We start from the raw sequence: 21,965 nt of genomic DNA, 5'->3' as shown, positions 1-21,965 counted from the left end.
AAGGGACCGGCACCATGCGACTGTTTGACAAGTATAGCTTCCCCTATTACTGCCGGATCGGATATATACTATTAATGTTAAATTATTTTCTTCAAACAACAGATTTAAAAAATACTGTAAAATACGGAGGCAAGTACATTAATTTTGTATGTATTTTAAATAAGTTGTTTTTATTAGCTCCGTAATTAAAAATATTTTTGAACCCGCAGTTTTGTGGGCACCTCAATAAACAAACCTTCGGGGTCCTGTAACTTCTGCCATATTGCCAGCGAAGACTTTTTCCTGTTACTTTAGTCACGGGTTTCGGGGGGAAAAAGGTAATTTTATTGTAAAAGGTTGGATTTCCTGTGCTTGAGAAGTGCGCTGGGGTTTTTTGGTATAAAGTAGAGCACTTTTATTAGTCACTGTCAGATAGCGAACAGTTAAGAAAGTAGCATTAAAGCAGACAACTTTAAGCTCGAGCCGCTTAAGCGAACTCATTTGGTTAGAGGAGTAACGAGCTGCTTAGGTGTAACTGATGAGTGTTATTGTAATATTCATATCGTGTGAATGGGAAACATGGCATGGCTTTTACACTGTTCACTGTAGCGGTGAAAGGCGGCTGTTTGTGCTCGGATTTGTGGAACTTTTTAATTCGTTGTTTCTTTATAAATAGATACAACTTTATTGTCATTGCATAGTTCAGATACACAGCGACGAAATGCAGGTTAACATCTACCAGAAGTGCAGTACTATAGTGCAGTGCTATTGTGCAGATAAATATATAAATATGTACATAAAAACATTTCTCTTAAGGCTCTGGCAGTAAAAAAAAAAAAATAATAATTAAAAAAAGTAAAATAAAATTATAGTACATTATATAAAATTATACAATTATAGTACAAAAATATACATTTACAATTCGTGATGTGCAACTTTACAGATGTTATACACGGTGTTTATACAGATGCTTTCAGGTATGTAGAAGATGTTGTACAATTGGAATTTTTGACTGGGTATTTGGATTAGTTTCTGATGTTCAGATTCTCAAATCCTAAAAAGAAAATGAACAGTTTCTGCCAGCTTTCATCTACTTTAAAGATTTATTAGATAGATAGATAGATAGATAGTGGAGTGGGTTTAAGTATCTTGGGGTTTTGTTCACGAGTGAGGGAAGGGTGGAACGGGAGGTGCAGCTTCTGCAGTAATGCGGTCGATGTACCGGTCTGTCGTGGTGAAGAAGGAGCTGAGCCGCAAGGCGAAACTTTCGATTTACCGGTCAATCTACGTTCCTACTCTCACCTATGGTCATGAGCTCTGGGTCATGACCGAAAGGACAAGATCCCGGATACAGGCGGCCGAAATGTGCTTCCTCCGCAGGGTGGCTGGGCGATCCCTTAGAGATAGGGTGAGAAGCTTAGTCACTCGGGAGGAGCTCGGAGTAGATCCGCTGCTCCTCCACATCGAGAGGGGTCAGCTGAGGTGGCTCGGGCATCTGTTCCGGATGCCTCCTGGACGCCTTCCTGGGAAGGTGTTCCGGGCGCGTCCCACTGGGAGGAGACCCCGGGGAAGACCTAGGACACGCTGGAGAGACTATGTCTCCCGGCTGGCCTGGGAACGCCTTGGTGTCCCCCCGGAAGAGCTGGAAGAAGTGTCTAGGGAGAGGGAAGTCTGGGCATCTTTGCTTAGACTGCTGCCCCCGCGACCCGGCATCGGATAAGCGGGAGAAGATGGATGGATGGATAGATAGATAGATAGAGAGAGAGAGAGAGAGAGAGAGAGAGAGAGAGAGAGAGAGAGAGAGAACAAATTCACATTACACTAAAACCCCAGGCTTAAAATTGACGCAAGGTTCATAAACAATCCTGCAACCCTGCAAAAGTCATATAACATCCATTCATCTGTATTTACTGCTTTATCCTGCTCAGGGTTGTGTTAATTCTGGAGCCAGACTCAGGAATGCATTGCTTGAGGCACTCTGGATGGAACGCAATGCATTTTGACACTTATTGACACCTAGGAGGAAACCAGACAACTCGGAGGAAGCGCACTCAAAAACTTACACAGTAATCTGACTCAGGATTTAAAAAGTGGAGTGGTAGCTTGTTAAGGCGCTGGGTTACTGATCAGAAGGTCAGGGGTTCAAGCCCCGGTATCGCCAAACTGCCACTTTTGGGCCCTTGAGCAAGGCCCTTAACCCTCTGTGCTCCAGGGGCGCCGTATCATGGCCGACCCTGCGCTCTGACCCCAGCTTCTAAGCAAGCTGGGATATGCAAAGAACAAAATTTCACTGTGCTGTAGTGTATATGTGACAAATAAAGGCTATTCTTCATAAGTGAGGCTGGAGCTGTACAGAGGCAACGATCCTCTCTGTGCCAAACGAACACGTTGTCGAACAAAAGATTACGTTTCCCAAATATTTTGCAATGCATTTAGAAAATATTGCATTCTCTAAATTGGAGAAATAGATCATGTTTGCAAAATTGTGGCAAATAGAGGTTTTAGGCTTTAGGAAAGTTGATCGAAAGCTATATTTTAGCATCATCTTGTATTAAATTGGCTTTAAAGATTTCGTATGTAAATGTATACATAGTATAGCTAATCCTCAGTGTTTTTCATCCCCACAGGGCACAACATGATTCACAGCTTGTTCCTGATTAACAGCACTGGCGACATATTCCTGGAGAAACACTGGAAGAGTGTGATAAGCCGCTCTGTCTGCGATTACTTCTTTGAAGCGCGGCAAAAGGCAGGGGAACCGGATAACGTGCCACCTGTGCTCTGCACGCCTCATCACTACCTCATTAATATCTACCGCGAGAAAATCTTTTTCGTTTCCATCATCCAGGCAGAAGTACCCCCTCTGTTTGTTATAGAGTTTCTTCATCGGGTTGCTGAGACGTTCCAGGTATAAAAAAAAAAAAAAACAGTCTGCAGTTCAAATAAATAACATTTTTATATAAGAATTGACTGTGTAATACAGTGTAATAAGGATGCTAAACCTGTTGAACCTTTATGCAGGATTACTTTGGTGAATGCTCAGAGACTACTATTAAGGACAATGTTGTGATCGTGTATGAACTCCTTGAAGAAATGCTGGATAACGGCTTCCCTCTGGCAACAGAATCCAACATCCTGAAAGAACTTATTAAACCTCCAAATATTTTACGCTCTGTGGTCAACAGCATTACAGGTAGGGTCATCTTTTAAAAAAAAATGTTTCTTAGGTATCAATATACGTTATTTTCAATGTTTCCGAATTGAAATGGTGATTTTTAGCAAATCTTTGTTCATTGTACATGTAACTTCAAAGTGCTTCAGACATATTTGTAGAGTTTGGAAACTTCTCACTTGTGTGAGCTGAGTAAACATTCACATTCAGGTGGCAAATAAGATCAGTGCATACGCTGCGTAGGCAAGTTTACTCTACAAGCACACTACAGTGGACAGCTGATCCTTTATTTTCAATGTTAGTGACCTGAAGTGTTAGATTTGTGACAGTGAGACTAATAATATATAAAGACCTTTTTCTCTCTTCTGTGCAAATGAATCATGACATGTTACAGTAACAAATACAGTGACTTTTTAAAAGCAGCGGTCCCCAAACTTTTTTGCGGCACGGACCGGTTTAATGTCGGACGATATTTTCACGGACCGGCCTTTAATGTGTGGCGGATAAATGCAACAAAATAAAATGATTCGACCGGCATAAAAACTGGTATTTTCTAAATCTAATAATAAATGTGAATCCACTGTGTTGTTTTTTGTTCATTTTGCTCGCTTAGGGTTTCAGTTTAGCAGTTGTGTGTTAGTTGCCCGGAGCCCCTTTAAGAAGGTAGAGGATGTGGGTAAGACATGTGACCAAGGCATCATGACATGCATCAAGAGTGAGTCATAGACAGATGTGGCGGAAAGAATTTTTCAAAATAAAACATCATTCAGAATCAGATAAATAAAACGGAAATAATGTAAGTTATGTATTCTTTCTGTGCGGCCCGGTACCAATTGAGGGTTTTGGACCACTGCGATAGATCACTCCCATGGTGCTTGTGGTCAGACATTTGCTTCATTTCCCCACTTTCAACTTATTCCTACCTGCAATTAATTCCTGTGTACTGTTTGCCTTACAAATACAAGTCACACCATTTCCCTTTTCAATTACTATGTATAAATATGGAGTTCAAACCATTCACTTCTAAATTGTCTATATTTAATATTCTATATACCTTGTGTTCCTGTTAGGGAGTAGTAATGTTGGTGACACACTCCCTACTGGACAGCTATCCACTATCCCATGGAGGAGGGCTGCTGTAAAATACACAAACAACGAGGCCTATTTCGATGTGGTGGAAGAGGTTGATGCCATCCTGGATAAATCTGGTATAATTGTTGGAATTGAAAAAAATCGAATGAAACCTGAGATTGTAAAAGGTTCAAAATATATCCAGAGTAAACAGTTTGCATGCACCGTCTCTTCTTTCAGGTACAACAGTGTTTGCTGAAATCCAGGGAGTGATTGATGCCTGTGTGAAACTCTCAGGAATGCCCGATCTAACCCTTTCATTTATGGTAAGTGCTGTGTTGTATATTATCAAAGGTAAAGCTGTAGATAATGACGATATTTAGATGATCTTTAATACTGACTCATGCAGTGGTGGACAGATCGGTAGCCCGGGACAATCAGGTTGCACTTAAGAGTGAACCGTTTCAATCCTGCTGCACCACACACATCAAATAAAAAGTTTACCTTCAAATTTTATTACATATATTAGCAATATGACTGATAGGAGAATTGTTTTTTTTTCTTTTTCTTTTTAAAACCAGAATAAGTTTTTATGAAAAACAAATAAAGTGCCATACAAGTCCTGATGATACTGTCCTGTCACACTGATTAGACTCAAGTGATATTTTCACAACCCACCACTGACTTTTTGTTGAGTAGGACTTTGCAACACAGTATATCACTTCATGTCCTTTATCAGGAGAGAATGATGGTGTGACTGCCAAGTCGTCCATTTCTTGCAAGTACATAACCTGTTTGTTCCCCCAGCCCGGATTAATGCATGTCACCAGCTCACAACACGTTATTACATTATGTTAGTCAATTAGGTTTCCAGGCAACCAACAGATGGAGCCGAGTTCCTGAGTGCCTGGTGGAGGAGCTAATAAATGTAATTTGTCCATGTCTGCTCTTGCGTTATTTCCTGTGGCTCTATCCTACTGAATCAAAAAGCAGGATATGCAGTTTAACATATTTCCCTCTGCAGAACCCCAGACTCCTGGATGACGTGAGCTTCCACCCATGTGTCCGCTTCAAGAAATGGGAGTCTGAGAGGGTTCTCTCTTTCATCCCCCCTGACGGAAATTTCCGACTTATTTCTTATCATGTGGCTGCGCAAAAGTAAGAACCATCATTCTCCAATGTAATGATCAAATGCTATCTTGGTAAAATAAATGGGTGACCTATTTTTTCCCTTATAGTCTCGTAGCAATTCCTGTGTATGTGAAGCAGAATATCAGTTTCTTTGAGAACGGATCCTCTGGGAGGCTGGACATCACAGTGGGTCCGAAGCAGACCATGGGGAAGACTGTTGAGTGTGTGGGAGTCACGATTACCATGCCCAAAGTGGTCCTGAGTGCCAATCTTACAGCCACTCAGGGCACATACAACTATGACCCAGTCACTAAGGTAAAGCACAGAGTTAATTTCCTAACTATATACAGTAGAAATGTGGAAAGCAATATTCAACCATATGAAGGGATTTCCCAGGCTGCTATACAGATATAAGCTAATCTTATAAATATGAGTCCGAAATTCTACACACAATCAAAGTGAGCAAAATGGAACTTTATTTACAAAACATTTTCCATAATCCAGCTAATAAGAATGATTTCAGAGTTTTTATTTGTTTCATAAGTATTCTTAAATCTTAAATAAATATTCTTATATCTGAATAAATATATAATGTAAACTTTATGAACAATTTTGGAAGACATATCGCTGAAACATTCTATTTCCCCCTTTCTATGGAGACTTTTGGGTATTACTATTATTAGTGTGTTATTCAGCGTATAGTACTGGCGATATTATCATAAAACCTCTCCCTGGGTTTAAACAAACATCTCTTTCTGTGCTGTAGACTTTGATGTGGGACATCGGCAAACTAAACCAACAAAAGCTGCCAAATTTAAAAGGAAGTCTGAGCTTGCAGTCAGGAGCTCCAAAGCCAGAGGAAAATCCCAGCCTGAACATTCAGTTCAAGATTCAGCAGTTAGCTATCTCAGGTAAGGGGGGAGAGCAGGTGGTCCCAGCAGCCATATGGCTGTTATGTTTTTTTATATTATTTATTTTGTTACATTTAGGAAATGAAGTTTTTTTGTTTTTTTTGTTTGGTTTTTTTTTTTTGGGGGGGGGGGTGGGGTGTTATTTGTTTTTTCTGCTTGATGCACTCTGGGTAAAAAAAAAATATATATTTTTTTTTTTTACACCAAAGTGTTGCTGATTATTTAGAGTTAATGCAGTTAACCTAGATTCACGTGTTCCTGTTTGTGTGAAAGCTGCCTTCAAGTGTCCTCATTATAAAAAAACACACACACACACACACACACACACACACACACACACACACACACACACACACACACACACACACACACATATATATATATATATATAAGGGCTATCAAAATTAATGTGTTAACGCAAATTAATCTTAACAGCCCAAATTTTATTTTTATTGTGATATATTTTTATTAGATATATAAATATAAAAGAGGTGAAATTCAAACCTTTCTTTAAATAATTTTTAATTACTAAACATTAGTTTTGCTGATGCGCCAAGTCTCAAATCAATTAAATCCCTCTGTGTGGAAACATAGCAAAAGTTCTGTTTGGTGTCCTAAAATTTAAATCACTATAATTTCTTTAAAACATATACAAGAATATTTTGTGTTCAAGCTCTAGGTTGAGTATCTTTTTCTTCTTCTTCTTTCGTCTTCTCCCATTAGGGGTCGCCACAGCGGTTCATCCGTCTCCGTTCGTCTGTCCTCCCTCTCATTCACACACGTACTCTGATTAGAGTAATAAAGTTAGAGTAATAAAGAATGGAGATGGAAATGTGTTGACTAGTGAGGAGAATGGGTTGAGAAAATGAAGGGAATATTTTAAGCAGCTGATGAACAAGGAAAATGAGAGAGAGAGAAGGTTGGATGGTATGGAGATGGTGCCTCTGTCTGACCACTTCCCTGAAACAGTCTTCCGCCTTTAGTTTCCACCATCTTATTCTTCTTTCAGTCTTCACTCTCCTCCTCTTCTTTTTCACCTTCAAAACCATCCTACAGACCACTATCCGATGCTGTCTAGCTACACTGTCCCCCGCCAACCCCTTACAGTCTCCAATCTCCTTCAGGTTGCATCTCCTACATAGAACATAGTCCACCTGTGTGCACCGTCCTCCACTCTTATACGTCACCCTATAATCCTACTTCTTCTTAAAATAAGTGTTCACCACTGCCATTTCCATCTTTTTTAGCAAAATCTACCACCATCTGCCCTTCCACATTCCTCTCCTTAAGGCCATACCTACCCATCACCTCCTCATCACCTCTGTTCCCTTCACCTACATGCCCATTAAAGTCTGCCCCAATCACCAATCGTTCATTCCCAGGTTCACCTTCTACCACATCATCTAATTCACTCCAGAATATTTCCTTTTTCTCCATCTCACAGCCAACTTGTGGAGCATAAGCACTGATGACATTTATCATCACCCCCTCAACTTCCAGCTTCACGTTCATCACCCTATCAGAAACTCTCTTCACCTCCACAACACACTTACTAAACTCTTCCTTCAGAATCACCCCTACACCATTTCTCTTTCCATCCACACCATGATAGAACAGTTTAAAGCCACCTTTAATGTTCCTGGCCTTACTCCCTTTCCACTTGGTCTCCTGAACACACAACATATCTACCTTTCTCGTCTTCATCATATCAGCTACCTCTCTCCCTTTACCAGTCATAGTACCAACATTTAAAGTACCAACCTGAACCTCCACTCTCCTCCACTTCTCCTTTTCCTGCCGTCTCTGTAGACGTCTTCCTCCTCTCCTTCTCTTCCTTTGGCCAACAGTAGCCCAATTTCCACCTGTGCCCTGTTGGCTAACGATACCTGTGGCGGTTGTTGTTAACCCGGGTCTCGACCGATCCCGTATGAAAATCTTATTCGTGATCTGCATATTCGATTTGGCACATGTTTTTACACTGGATGCCCTTCCTAACACAACCCTCCCCATTTATCCGGGCTTGGGACCGGCATTAAGAGTGCACTGGCTTGTGCATCCATAATGGCTGGGTTTCTATGTTGAGTTTGGTTTCACTAATAATAAACATACATCTGCACAAAGCATCAATATTTGTCCATGGCCATGTTGTATTAAAAAGTTGAAAAGTATAAATTCAAGGTGCATTTAGAACACATAAAAATGTGTATATTTGTATGTGTTTTTTAAATTATTTTGTTATATTTAGACCGCCTTCATCCTCCCCTTTTTATTTATGCATTGCCTTTTCACGTTTTACTTTTGTGTGTTCAAAATGCTGCATGTTTATTACAGATTGAGAATCTTACAAAACAAGATGTTATATTTGTTTATTGTAAGTAGAAAATGTCAGAAATTGACCATGTATAGGGTTTTCGCATACCAGCACATTTCTCTTGGCCTTAGAGAGAGAGAGAGAGAGAGAGAGAGAGAGAGAGAGAGAGAGAGAGAGAGAGAGAGAGAGAGAGAGAGAGGTGTGTGTGTGTGTGTGTGTGTGTGTGTGTGTGTGTGTGTGTGTGTGTGTGTCATTAAATACAACTGTTTGAATAATCTATTTTTTAGTATTTTGGAGAGTATTTGCTGTTGCTTGTACACTGGGTAATCATTTGTGGTCTTTACTTACAGGACTGAAAGTGAATCGACTGGACATGTATGGAGAGAAATACAAACCATTTAAAGGTGTTAAATATATAACCAAAGCTGGAAAGTTCCAGGTTAGAACATGAAGCTGTCTGTAAAAATGATCACGCACTCTTATCTGTGACAAATCATATTTTACAATCACGCCTGAATGACTTCTTATTGGAAACGTGTTATTGTTCGGTTCAGGGTGGTGGATTAAAGATTGGGTGAGAAATTGTTTTTGCAAAAGCCTTACGTGAAATTCTTTCCTTTTTGACACGGAGCATTCCTTTTTTTTGTAATGATGTGCTTAATAATAATAATATATTTACAAGGTCGAATAGTTCAAGTCTTCATATCAGAGAGTTCTGGTTTAGCCAGAGTTAAAGTTTCACAGTTTTAGTTTATTGTCAGTGTTTTCATCTTTCTGTCTGAGTGTGCCAATGAAGAAGGATATTTTCACTTGATCAAACTCTCTAACCCTGCTTCAGTAATGGTGGAGCTACAGTATATAGACAAAAGCTTGTGGACACCTAACCATAAAATTTGTATGTGCTTTTTAAACAACCCATTCCACATTTAGTCCCCATTTGCTATTCTAATAATATCCACTCTTCAGGGAAGATGTTCCAATAGATTTTGGAGTGTGGTCGTGAAGATTTGTGCTCATTCAGCCACAAGGGCATTAGTAAAGGCAGGTACTTATGTAGGGTGAGGAGGCCTGTGGTGCAGTCAGTGTTCCAGTTTATCTCAAAGGTGTTCAGTAGGGATGACTTCAGAGCTCTATAGAAGTTGACTACAAACTGTGTAAACCATATCTTCATGGAACTTGCTTTGTGCACAGAGGGAATACTACAAACAGGTTTGGGTCTTCTAGTTCCTAGCTTCTAAGTGAAAGGAAGATTTCATGCTACCATATCATAAAAAGACATCATATACAATGCCACCAACATTGTGGTAACAGTTTGGGGAAGAACCACATATGGCTGGAAATATCAAGTATCCCAATACTCTGTTTAGTGTATTTCTCATATTCCATGTGTGCTTATTTTAACACAAGCCTTTGCCAAGCCGTTTAATATTTATGTACCTTAACTTTAGTACAATGCACAAATTTTAAGTGGCCTTTTAAAAAGAAAGAAAATAAAAAACTTGAAAACTTAGCAAAGTCTTGGGTAGCTGTGCTGTTACTCAAGAACACTACATGCATCAAATGTCTTGGGTTTGTACTAAGAAGTAAAGAACAGCTGATATGTTAGAATTCAGAACCTTGTTCTGGTTTTATGTGCAAAGTGTATAAATTGCTAAGGGACTGGAATAGATAGTTTGCTGCAAATACTAATCGAGAATCGTCACTTTGAGGTGCTATTATGTTAGTAGGTAATCAGCTTGCAAATGTGCCAGGTATAAAAATCACTCGGAGTTTTGCACATTCTGAGGGACAGGTCACTTTGCAAGGTTTAAAAATAAATATTTGCATTTGAAAAATATGTATATAAACCTAATGCCTTGACCTTTATAAACATTTTGTGAAAAATCGGTCTTGTGCGTTTTTCTTCCTTCTCTTTCTTTTGTCTTTTTTTATTTGCTATGTGGTATGTATTCTAGATTTGTAGCATATTCACATGTCAATATTACGTAAAATGGCAGAGGTGTGCGCCTGTGTGAATATGTACAGTGTATGTATATATATAAATAATTTAAAGAAATACAAGGGAAGAAATGAATTCATTGGTTACACGTCTACATTTGTAGTATTTGAAAGCCACACTACATTCAATAACTGCAGGTGTCTAAATTAAACGTTCAAGTCAAGAATGATTTTATTAATCCGAGGCACAGCAGGGGACACTAAAACCCAAACCAACAGTAGTGTCATCTATACATTCATACATCATATACGTCTTGAGCTGAAACATGCTATTACAAACATACAAAATGTAACCTTGTAAACACTCGCAATGAGGCACCGATCATGTTCTCGAAACTTATTCTAACAATAAGTGTAATATCTAGGCAGTGCATCCTTCTCTTCATGTGTGAACAAGCCACCTGGGTCTTGTAGAATCCTTACCTATGTTTTCCAAACACATTCAAAAGGGCGCCGCAGTTTTGGATTTAGGGTTCGAAACAAAAACTCAAGGCTTTTCCCCCCTGTTTCAAATTAACATTTTCAGATCTTGTTGATCAGTAAGAATAGTAAAGGTAGTGGGGAAAAAATGCAGCGTACACAAAAGCATCATAGGAACAGCAGTATCAGTTCAAAGTCCATCAGCTGTGTAAACAAGGTTGAGCATTCATTTTAAACTAGATCACTTTTGATTTGACTTCAGTTCAACTAGAACAATAATTTTACCGCAACGCTGACTGGTCCGAAAGCGTCATATTTTACAGCTCTGACAGTAGTTTCAATTAATGTGCTCATTCAAATATCGTTTCTACAGCAATCGCTCTTTTAGGAACTTGTATGGTGGATACGTGACCTACTCAAAGCCCGATTAGAATTGCTGAAGCTTTCTGGAAGGAGTTATGGAAGGAGTTTTAGCTGCGTTAAAGCAGTAAGTTGGTTTTCTGCAGTGTGTGAATCTTTGTGCTTTTTCTCAGTGACGTGGAAAGTCTTCTTTTGTTGTTCAAGAAATTGGCTTTAACAATTATCAAAATAATCAGTGATATAAGAACTAACTTTTCTCGTGCAACATCTAATGTAACGTTAAATGTATAAAAAAAAGTTTTATTAATTAGCAAATTGTGTGGTATAGGAACAAACAAAACACTTCGGGGCTTCTTGTTATAATAAAGGACTTTCTTAGGGTGGATTTTGTCACGTGGCATAGTCCCATTGTTTTAATTAATATTATTTCTTACTTTGCATTTCTAACAGAAGTGATCCTGATGATCATAAATTATAGTAGATTAATTAAATCATTTTAAAAATCTGATAAAAATCTGATTTTAGGGACTATGTTAATGAATTGGCATGATGTATATTTTGAACAACTGAATGAACAAGTATTCTGGCTTTTACATTTTTTTTTTGTTCATTCAGCAAAAAAATATGAAGAACAGCTGCTAAAGCATCTTTGTCCAAACAATTGTATTGTGTGATAGGCTGCATTTTTTTTAACAGCTTTACATTTATACTTTTTTATATAGAAATATAGAGGTAGTTATGTATAAAATGAAAATCAATTTGAACTTAGTGATGTTAACCACACAGAGCCAGGTCAAGAGTACAGATTATTTCAATTCTTTTGCTAAATAATACCGACGCTGATATTTATCTGATGTTGACCAAAAATAACAGATCAACTGTCCTGTGGATTGTGCTTTAGAGATTCATTTTAGCATTCTGAACCATTTCACAATCATTTTCTACACTGATTAGTAAACACACAAACACACACACACGCACAAGTATGTATCTGTATGTATGTGTATGTGACAAATAAAATTTGATTTGATTTGAAGTGGTGAGCGCTGAGCGGTGACGTTATTTTAACATGACCCAAACCCAATTTCAAGTTCAGTAAAGCTCAAATACATTAAAGTTATATTTATTTTAACAGACAAGTGTTAAGATTATAGAACTATACCAGAATCTTTGGCGTCAATATGTGAGGCAACCAGCAAATATATATATATATATATATATATATATATATATATATATATATATATATATATATATATATATATATATATATATATATATATACATACAGTGGGTACGGAAAGTATTCAGACCCCCTTAAATTTTTCACTTTTTGTTATATTGCAGCCATTTGTTAAAATCATTTAAGTTCATTTCTTTTCCTCATGAATGTACACATAGCACCCTATACTGACAGAAAAACACAGAATTGTTGACCTTTTTGCAGATTTATTAAAAAATAAAAACTGAAATATCACATGGTCCTAAGTATTCAGACCCTTTGCTGTGACACTCATATATTTGACTCAGGTGCTCTCCATTTCTTCTGATCATCCTTGAGATGGTTCTACACCTTCATTTGAGTCCAGAAATGTTTGATGATACTGATTGGACTTGATTAGGAAAGCCACACACCTGTTTATATAAGACCTTACAGATCACAATGCATGTCAGAGCAAATGAGAATCATTAAGGTCAAAGGAACTGCCTGAAGAGCTCAGAGACAGAATTGTGGCAAGGCACAGATCTGGCCAAGGTTCCAAAAAAATTTTGCTGCACTTAAGGTTCCTAAGAGCACAGTGGCCTCCATAATCCTCAAATGGAAGCAGTTTGGGACGACCAGAACCCTTCCTAGAGCTGGCCGACCGGCCAAACTGAGCTATCGGGGGAGAAGAGCCTTGGTGAGAGAGGTAAAGAAGAACCCAAAGATCACTGTGGCTGAGCTCCAGAGATGCAGTCGGGAGATGGGAGAAAGTTGTAGAAAGTCAACCATCACTGCAGCCCTCCACCATTCGGGGCTTTATGGCAGAGTGGCCCGACGGAAGCCTCTCCTCAGTGTAAGACACATGAAAGCCCGCATGGAGTTCTCCAAGATGGTGAGAAATAAGATTCTCTGAACTGATGAGACCAAGATAGAACTTTTTGGCCTTAATTCTAAGCGGTATGTGTGGAGAAAACCAGGCACTTCTCATCACCTGTCCAGTACAGTCTCAACAATGAAGCATGGTGGTGGCAGCATCATGCTGTAGGGGTGTTTTTCAGCTGCAGGGACAGGACGACTGGTTGCAATCAAGGGAAAGATGAATGCGGCCAAGCACAGGGATATCCTGGACGAAAACCTTCTCCAGAGTGCTTTGGACCTCAGACTGGGCTGAAGGTTTACCTTCCAACAAGACAATGACCCTAAGCACACAGCTAAAATAACGAAGGAGTGGCTTCACAACAACTCCGTGACTGTTCTTGAATGGCCCAGCCAGAGCCCTGACTTAAACCCAATTGAGCATCTCTGGAGAGACCTAAAAATAGCTGTCCACCAACGTTTACCGTCCAACCTGACAGAACTGGAGAGGATCTGCAAGGAGGAATGGCAGAGGATCCCCAAATCCAGGTGTGAAAGACTTGTTGCATCTTTCCCAAAAAGACTCCTGGCTGTATTAGATCAAAAGGGGGCTTCTACTAAATACTGAGCAAAGGGTCTGAATACTTAGGACCATGTGATATTTTAGTTTTTCTTTTTTAATAAATCTGCAACAGTGTCAACAATTCTGTGTTTTTCTGTCAATATAGGGTGCTATGTGTACATTAATGAGGAAAATAAATGAACTTAAATGATTTTAGCAAATGGCTGCAAAATAAAAAAGAGTGAAAAATTTAAGGGGGTCTAAATACTTTCCGTACCCACTGTATATATATATATATATATATATATATATATATATATATATATATATATATATATATATATATATATATATATATATATAATCGTTGCATCATTCATATCCTTCTTTTCTGTGAATATACGCTAAATAACAAAGCTTCATTAATAGGTGAATGAATACCTCATACAATCAGCCCGAGTGTGTAAGTGAACTCTTTTCTTGACTGAAATGTATAATTAGTAATCAGGTGTGGACAGCATTAAGAAATATAAATATATACACTCTCAATATGAAAACCATATAACCTCGTGCGAGAGGCGTTTACTGGGTTGACCCATAGTCCTTCGATACAAAATAGAAAAAAAAAAAACTCTTCATGCAAAAAATATATATATACCTGAAATTTGGATCAATTCTGAAAACCCAACATACCAAAAATATATATTTAAAAAAATCTTCATCCTATATAGTCCTAATTATTAAACATAGTGAGAGATAAAGGGACAAACGCAAACCTTAAGAAACATAACCACAAAAAAAATAAGAAGAATTCCTTCACAAAGCAAAGAGAGTGAGGCATGAGCTCATAATGATTATAATCAGTGTCCATCAGCGTAGCATGTCCTTTCAGTTTCACACCCCTTTAGGCCACTAGTCTTAGTGTTCTAAAAGGCAAGACTGAGAACATGAAGAAAGGAACCGGTAGTTTACTGGTACCAGGGGGTCTTTCGGACCCAGCGTAGAGTGAAGCCTGCATCTGTACGGATTTTAATGGAGGCTGCCTCAGCCTCTCTCACCGTCTCCTTTACTGACTGCATCAGGTTCTGTGCGTTGTGGACCAGCATCTCAGTAGCCTTTATGGAGCACAACCATGTGATCAGTTTTTAACTGAATGCAGCTGGAGCAGCATTTGAAAAAAACAAAACTTGATATCTGGCTTATGCCTCACCTGCTCGGATTCTTCCTCGCTGATGTTAGTGCGTCCCAGCATAGTAGCCTTCACCGTGGACAGAATCTTCAACTGAGTGCTGATGGTAGGGATCCGCTCACACACCTGATCCACAAAGCACATGCAGTAAGGGGCTGAGGAATAACAATGCCAACTGGTTCTTCTATGTACTGTACATTTATATCCATTATCTATATCTAAATTTATATACATTATAGAAATTTGGGGACACCTGACATGTCCAACCATGTGTCTTTTTTCCCTAAACTGTTAACAAAATGTTTGAATGGCGTAACATAAAATTTTCCACTTTACTTAAAATATGAGAACAAAACCTTCTCCAGTATGCCAATGCCCCTGTGTATAAAGCAAGCTTCATGAACATATGATTTAGACGGGTTAGAGTGTAAGATCTTCCCTTATGGCAGGGGTGGGCAATTAATTTTTACAAGGGGCCACAAGAGAAACCTGAATTATGTCAGAGGGCCACACCAACGATAATATTTTAGGGATGCACCGAAATGAAAATTCCAAAAATGAGGAAACCAAGGCCAAAACCGAAAACTGAAACACCGAAAGAAAAGATTGTCAATTATTAGAACCATTGCATTTATGGCTGAGTGTGTACTAACCTCACTAAAATCAATGCATTGCAATTCAAAGAATAAATCAATTACAAAAGTTTTTTTACTTATTATTATAAATTATTATTTTTGTTACCATTCATAGGTATTGACAAACAGGCAGCGGTCAATTATTATTAGCAGCGGTCTGTTAAACAAAAATAATTGACCGCCGAACGTTTGGAAGCCCATTCAAGTGAATGGAAGGTTCTAATCTACAGCATTAAGAAGAGCCGTGTAATCAGGAGCGCAATTAACAGTTTTAAGGGGGGTATGCAAGACAGAAGTTTGGGCCCCCATATATATATATATATACAGTGAGGAAAATAAGTATTTGAACACCCTGCTATTTTGCAAGTTCTCCCACTTAGAAATCATGGAGGGGTCTGAAATTGTCATCGTAGGTGCATGTCCACTGTGAGAGACATAATCTAAAAAAAAAAATCCAGAAATCACAATATATGATTTTTAAACTATTTATTTGTATGATACAGCTGCAAATAAGTATTTGAACACCTGTCTATCAGCTAGAATTCTGACCCTCAAAGACCTGTAAGTCTGCCTTTAACATGTCCACCTCCACTACATTTATTATCCTAAATTAGATGCACCTGTTTGAGGTCGTTAGCTGCATAAAGACACCTGTCCACCCCATACAATCAGTAAGAATCCAACTACTAACATGGCCAAGACCAAAGAGCTGTCCAAAGACACTAGAGACAAAAATGTACACCTCCACAAGGCTGGAAAGGGCTACAGGGAAATTGCCAAGCAGCTTGGTGAAAAAAGTTCCACTGTTGGAGCAATCATTAGAAAATGGAAGAAGCTAAACATGACTGTCAATCTCCCTCGGACTGGGGCTCCATGCAAGATCTTACTTCCTGGGGTCTCAATGATCCTAAGGAAGGTGAGAAATCAGCCCAGAACTACACGGGAGGAGCTGGTCAATGACCTGAAAAGAGCTGAGACCACCGTTTCCAAGGTTACTGTTGGTAATACACTAAGACGTCATAGTTTGAAATCATGCATGGCACGGAAGGTTCCCCTGCTTAAACCAGCACATGTCCAGGCACGTCTTAAGTTTGCCAATGACCATTTGGATGATCCAGAGGAGTCATGGGAGAAAGTCATGTGGTCAGATGAGACCAAAATAGAACTTTTGGGTCATAATTCCACTAAACGTTTTTGAAGGAAGAAGAATGATGAGTACCATCCCAAGAACACCATCCCTACTGTGAAGCATGGGGGTGGTAGCATCATGCTTTGGGGGTGTTTTTCTGCACATGGGACAGGGCGACTGCACTGTATTAAGAAGAGGATGACCAGGGCCTTGTATTGCAAGATTTTGGGGAGCAACCTCCTTCCCTCAGTTAGAGCATTAAAGATGGGTCGATGCTGGGTCTTCCAACATGACAATGACCCGAAGCACACAGCCAGGATAACCGAGGAGTGGCTCTGTAAGAAGCATATCAAGGTTCTGGTGTGGCCTAGCCAGTCTCCAGACCTAAACCCAATAGAGAATCTTTTCTCCGTGTTTCTCAGCGACAGGCCAGAAACCGGACTGATCTAAAAAAGATCTGTGTGGAGGAGTGGGCCAAAATCCCTCCTGCAGTGTGTGCAAACCTGGTGAAAAACTACAGGAAACATTTGACCTCTATAATTGCAAACAAAGGCTACTGTACCAAATATTAACATTGACTTTCTCAGGTGTTCAAATACTTATTTGCAGCTGTATCATACAAATAAATAGTTAAAAAATCATACATTGTGATTTCTGGATTTTTTTTTTAGATTATGTCTCTCACAGTGGACATGCACATACGATGACAATTTCAGACCCCTCCATGGTTTCTAAGTGGGAGAACTTGCAAAATAGCAGGGTGTTCAAATACTTATTTTCCTCACTGTATATATATATATATATATATATATATATATATATATATATATATATATATATATATATATATATATATATATATCTTCTTCTTCTTCTTCTTCTTTCGGCTGCTCCCATTAGGGGTCGCCACAGCGGATCATCCGTCTCCATACCACCCTGTCCTCTATATCTGCCTCTTTTACACCAACTACCTGCATGTCTTCCCTCACCACATCCATGAACCTCCTCCTTGGCCTTCCTATATATATATACGGAGTGCGGATGCTCGGATTGACTTTACTTTTCTGCGCCGCGTTCTTCTCATATTTATAATGGCAATCGGGATGTTTGGATTTCAGGTGATAAATTAAACCCGACTTGGAGAAACTCTTTGCAGATACACCCCCTCTTAAAATTTCAGCATTGCATGTTTTGCAAATCGCTCTCCGCACACCGCAGACATGTTGCTCTTATCCAGATAACCGTGTGCTGCTGCGCTTTTTTATTGGGTCATTACAATTGTGTTTCTGCCGTGTTGTCTCGGTGATTTAGGTATTTTTGGCCGATTTTTCGGTGCATCCCTGTAATTTATGATTGGCCTCACGCGAGCCGGACAGGGACGTACAAAGGGCCGGATGTGGCCCGCGGGCCGTAGTTTCCCCAGGTCTGCCTTATGGTCTAGTGGTTAGGATGCGGCGCTCTCAACGCTGCGGCCCGGGGTCGATCCCCGGTCAGGGAACCAACCCTAGCCATTAGGGTTGCACAAGCCTTAGTGCCGGTCCCAAGCCCGGATCAATGGGGAGGGTTGCGTTAGGAAGGGCATCCAGCGTAAAAACATGTGCCAAATCAAACATGCGGATTATGAATACGGATGATCCGCTTGGCGACCCTTAATGGCAGAAGCCGAAAGAAAGTAGAGTAGAAGATCTAGAGATCTGCTATGGAGCCTATCTGACCGTAACCCTTTTAAACAGTTTTGAGATGAACTGGAATGCTGACTGCACCCCAGGCCTCCTCACCCTACATCAATACATAAGCACAATCCAAAATCTAGTGGAACATCTTCCCAGAAAGGAGTGGAGGTTATTATAACAGCACATAGGCACTAAATGTGGAATGGGATGTTCAAAAGCACATACAAATCTTATGGTCATTCGTCGAAAAACGTTTGCCCATGTATTGTGTGAATTTCTATGAAAGTCAATTATAACTATCATCACTTATGATTATTTGCTATGAATGGTCACTACTGATTATCACTGTCTTTGAGCTGTACTGCACAGCATATTGTAATATTTATTATTATCAATTACAAAAACATGATAAAAATGCAGCAATTGTAAATCATTGGCAACAAAAAATTCTAAAAATTATATAATGATTTAAGATAAATATAGGTTTTTTAGAAAGTGTTAGCAATACAGCCTACTTTATTTAATATTAATAATTTAATATACTTTTCATGGTTATTAAGAAATCTTCGATCTTACTGAAGACTGTTGAATACTTTCTAATGATTAAAATATCTATCTAGTATCTAGCAATTCTTCCTAGTAATCTTACAATGTCATTGTGCTCTATAAATAATGATAAATATATAACTAAAAGAGGAAGAATTTACATATAATAATTGATCAGAAGTCTCTAGAGATGTGTCCGCACTGACCTGCAGTAGGTTGGTACGAATGCGTTTGTCAGTACACTGCTTAGCCACCTCTTTAGCCAGCCGTGTGACCTCATCTGAGGCCTTGGCGATGTCTTTAGCACACTGGATCAGCGCACGCTTGTTGCCGCTGCCTCCACGCACCAGACGGGACATCTCAGCCATCAGCAAGGCCATTCGCTTAGCTGCTGCAATAATATCATTACCCTGAGAAACAAGACACAGGCAAAAAAATACCTGATTGTAAAAAGAGGCAGGAGTCAGGATGGATCATGCTACCTAAGTGAAAAATGTCTGATTAGATAATATATAACCACAAGAACAGTAGATTTAGAACCATCTAATTATTGAAACAGTTATCAATTATTATTTGTATACTGTAAAGCTGCAGTGCTGTGTTCACAAAAGGATTCACAAAGTGTTAATCAAAGATTTTATCCACTGCGATTCCATTCCTGCATCATGCCAAATATGAAATTAGTAACACAAAACTAGTAAACATAGACAATCTTCTAATGCTATGGAAAAAAGACAAGGACATCAGTGTATACCCAGCTGGATACTCAAACCATGAGATTCATGCTCACACGTGTCTTCCAAAACAAACTGAAGAAAGAGTTCAAGACGTGCAGTTGACTTGTTGAGTTGATACACATGGCATTAGTGTGTTAATTTAGTTGTTTAGAATAAAAGCAAGTGAAAAAAGACAGGCAGGAGTCATGACTTCATCTCAGTGTGACCCTGAAGTCATTGGGAAACTGTCATCGTTGGCTTCACATGTTTGGCGAAAGCTGAGTGACTGACAGCACAGACTGAGTAAATGGCTCCTCTGTCAAACCAGTCCAGAGGCGTGACAAGCAAAAAAAAAAATAATTTTATAATAAAAAAAAGCAGCGATGGACTTGTGAAGCCAGTATCAGTTTATCAAAGAAATGCACAACAAACTCGCCATTCATAGAACTGTCATAGGCAACCTGAGCAGCAATAAAGATTACACTGGGCCCAAATGTGATGCAGCAGCAGCAAGTGGTTTGAATGTTCCCACAGTCACATCTGGATGCAGAAGAGATGCTGCAGCCCCTCAGGGCCCGGAAGCACAAGTACCTTACTGGACCACTTGCGAGCTTCCTGGTGCAAGGCCTGGGCAGCAGCCAGAATGGGCTGGTTAACAGGCTGATTGGAGGGCATTAAGAGCAGTTCAGGCTCGAAATCGTCCTCGTTGTCTGTGAACTCGTCCTCATCGTCTATATCTACGTCCGCCGCAGCGGTCAGAAAACGCTCGTCTCTCGCTTCGGGCTGGGGGAGGGGGAGGAGGAGGAGGGGAAAGAGGGAAAGAGGGGTAGCAGTGTGGAGAAAGGAGGAGAGAGTTAGTATGAGAAACACTGAATGGAGCTCTACTATATAGGACAGGAGAATAGAGGAGAAGAGAGGGAGACATGGGGTTTAGGGACAGGAAGGCAGAGGCAGTATTGTGGTCCTGTGGAATAAGCTAGCAGGAATGTTACTGCACACAAATTGCTTGAAAATCCATATGAAGCACTCAGTGTTTTCAATTTTGATATAGAATCTGATATTCTGAAATACTGGACTGTGTTGCTATATGCAGGAATTCCAGGGAATTAAAGGATTAAATTCTGTTTGTCGTTCTACTTTTTCCCCACAGTTAAAGCAATATAACTGAATATATTTTTAACACACTGCAAATAATTAAAAATAAATGATATTAAAAATATAAAAAAAGAACTGCTTTAAAACACATTATTAGTTTACTATCTTTTAACATGTTTTAGAGCAGTTGACCTCTTTTTATATTTTGAATGTATTTTTCTTTTTTTTTTCTTTTTTTTTTTTCTTTTTTTTTTTACTTTTAAATCTTGGATATGTCTCCTTCTTCACTGTAGACTGACCTGACCATGGCAAATGTATATTTTTACCACCACCGAGCAAAAATAAATGCGCAAAAACAATTCTAAAGTTGGGAAATAAGATTTGTCCAAAAGCATTCAGAAATTTGTTTAACCTGCAACAGATTTCCTAATATAATATCCAATTTAGTTACTCCACTTTGCATTTGTTGTTTAAAAATTATTCAAAAAATGTATCGCTTAATAAAGATCCATGCATAACAGCTCTTTTTTTGCAGATATGTGAGCTTAGATTCAGTACTAATAACAGAATGGCATTTTTGTTTGCCCAATGATGATGATAATGATGATGATGATGATGATGATGATGATGATGATGATGATGATGATGATGATGAAATCAAAACAAGTGTAAAAATTCTCCAAAGTTGGTAGTATTTCCTGCCCATTGCTGTAAATCAAATGGTTATTACCAAAGGTTAGACATTAATATGTTCAATAAAGGCATTCAGAAACACCTTTTGTTGATGACAGTTTCCATGTCTTCACTGAAATTGGAATCATCTGGAAGATTTTCCAAATTTCAGGGTTAGAGATAAATAAAACCGAGGACTTCATTTTTTATCCAACTGCATATTCTTGCACCAGTGTAAAAATCAAGGCATGTCCACATAATTTTCAGGTATGTGCAGAACTGTAAGTCTTAAAATATAAACTTTAAACATTTCATTCGTACTTTCCTCAAACTACA

At 39.0% G+C, this 21,965-nt stretch overlaps 2 protein-coding genes across 7 annotated transcripts in view; one reads left to right on the top strand and one right to left on the bottom strand.

The window, feature by feature from the left end:
- Positions 1-202: 202 nt before the first annotated feature.
- ap3m1 (adaptor related protein complex 3 subunit mu 1) lies at positions 203-10,459 on the top strand. Of its 3 annotated transcripts, none has more exons than XM_083538197.1 (9): positions 203-317; positions 2,607-2,887; positions 3,001-3,172; positions 4,222-4,359; positions 4,463-4,548; positions 5,247-5,380; positions 5,461-5,668; positions 6,120-6,264; positions 8,926-10,459. In XM_083538197.1, exons 2-9 carry the CDS (start codon positions 2,615-2,617, stop codon positions 9,024-9,026), a joined length of 1,257 nt encoding a protein of 418 aa, XP_083394323.1. In that variant the 5' UTR covers positions 203-317; positions 2,607-2,614; the 3' UTR covers positions 9,027-10,459. The 3 variants fall into 3 exon arrangements, with proteins under 3 accessions (XP_083394323.1, XP_083394324.1, XP_083394325.1); XM_083538198.1 differs by having other exon boundaries at positions 240-508; XM_083538199.1 differs by lacking the exon at positions 203-317 and adding an exon at positions 324-335.
- Positions 10,460-14,807: 4,348 nt separating this feature from the next.
- The window catches only part of vcla (vinculin a), a 40,472-nt gene continuing 33,314 nt past the window's right edge, over positions 14,808-21,965 (bottom strand). For 2 of the 4 annotated variants that reach the window (XM_083538190.1, XM_083538191.1), the window contains exons 19-22: positions 20,454-20,645; positions 19,353-19,556; positions 15,185-15,289; positions 14,808-15,089 (exon numbers count right to left, since the gene is read on the bottom strand). In XM_083538190.1, the coding sequence (XP_083394316.1) occupies positions 14,943-15,089; positions 15,185-15,289; positions 19,353-19,556; positions 20,454-20,645 (648 nt within the window). In that variant the 3' untranslated portion in view covers positions 14,808-14,942. The remainder of the gene's footprint in view (positions 15,090-15,184; positions 15,290-19,352; positions 19,557-20,453; positions 20,646-21,965) is intronic. The other 2 variants (XM_083538192.1, XM_083538193.1) reach the window with 1 other exon arrangement.

This window comes from Silurus aristotelis (genome assembly GCF_946808225.1).
Source record: "Silurus aristotelis genome assembly, chromosome: 4".
NCBI classification, from domain to species: Eukaryota; Metazoa; Chordata; class Actinopteri; order Siluriformes; family Siluridae; genus Silurus; species Silurus aristotelis.
The sequence above is the reverse complement of the archived record's forward strand: the minus strand, read 5'-3'. Positions and strand labels throughout refer to the sequence as shown.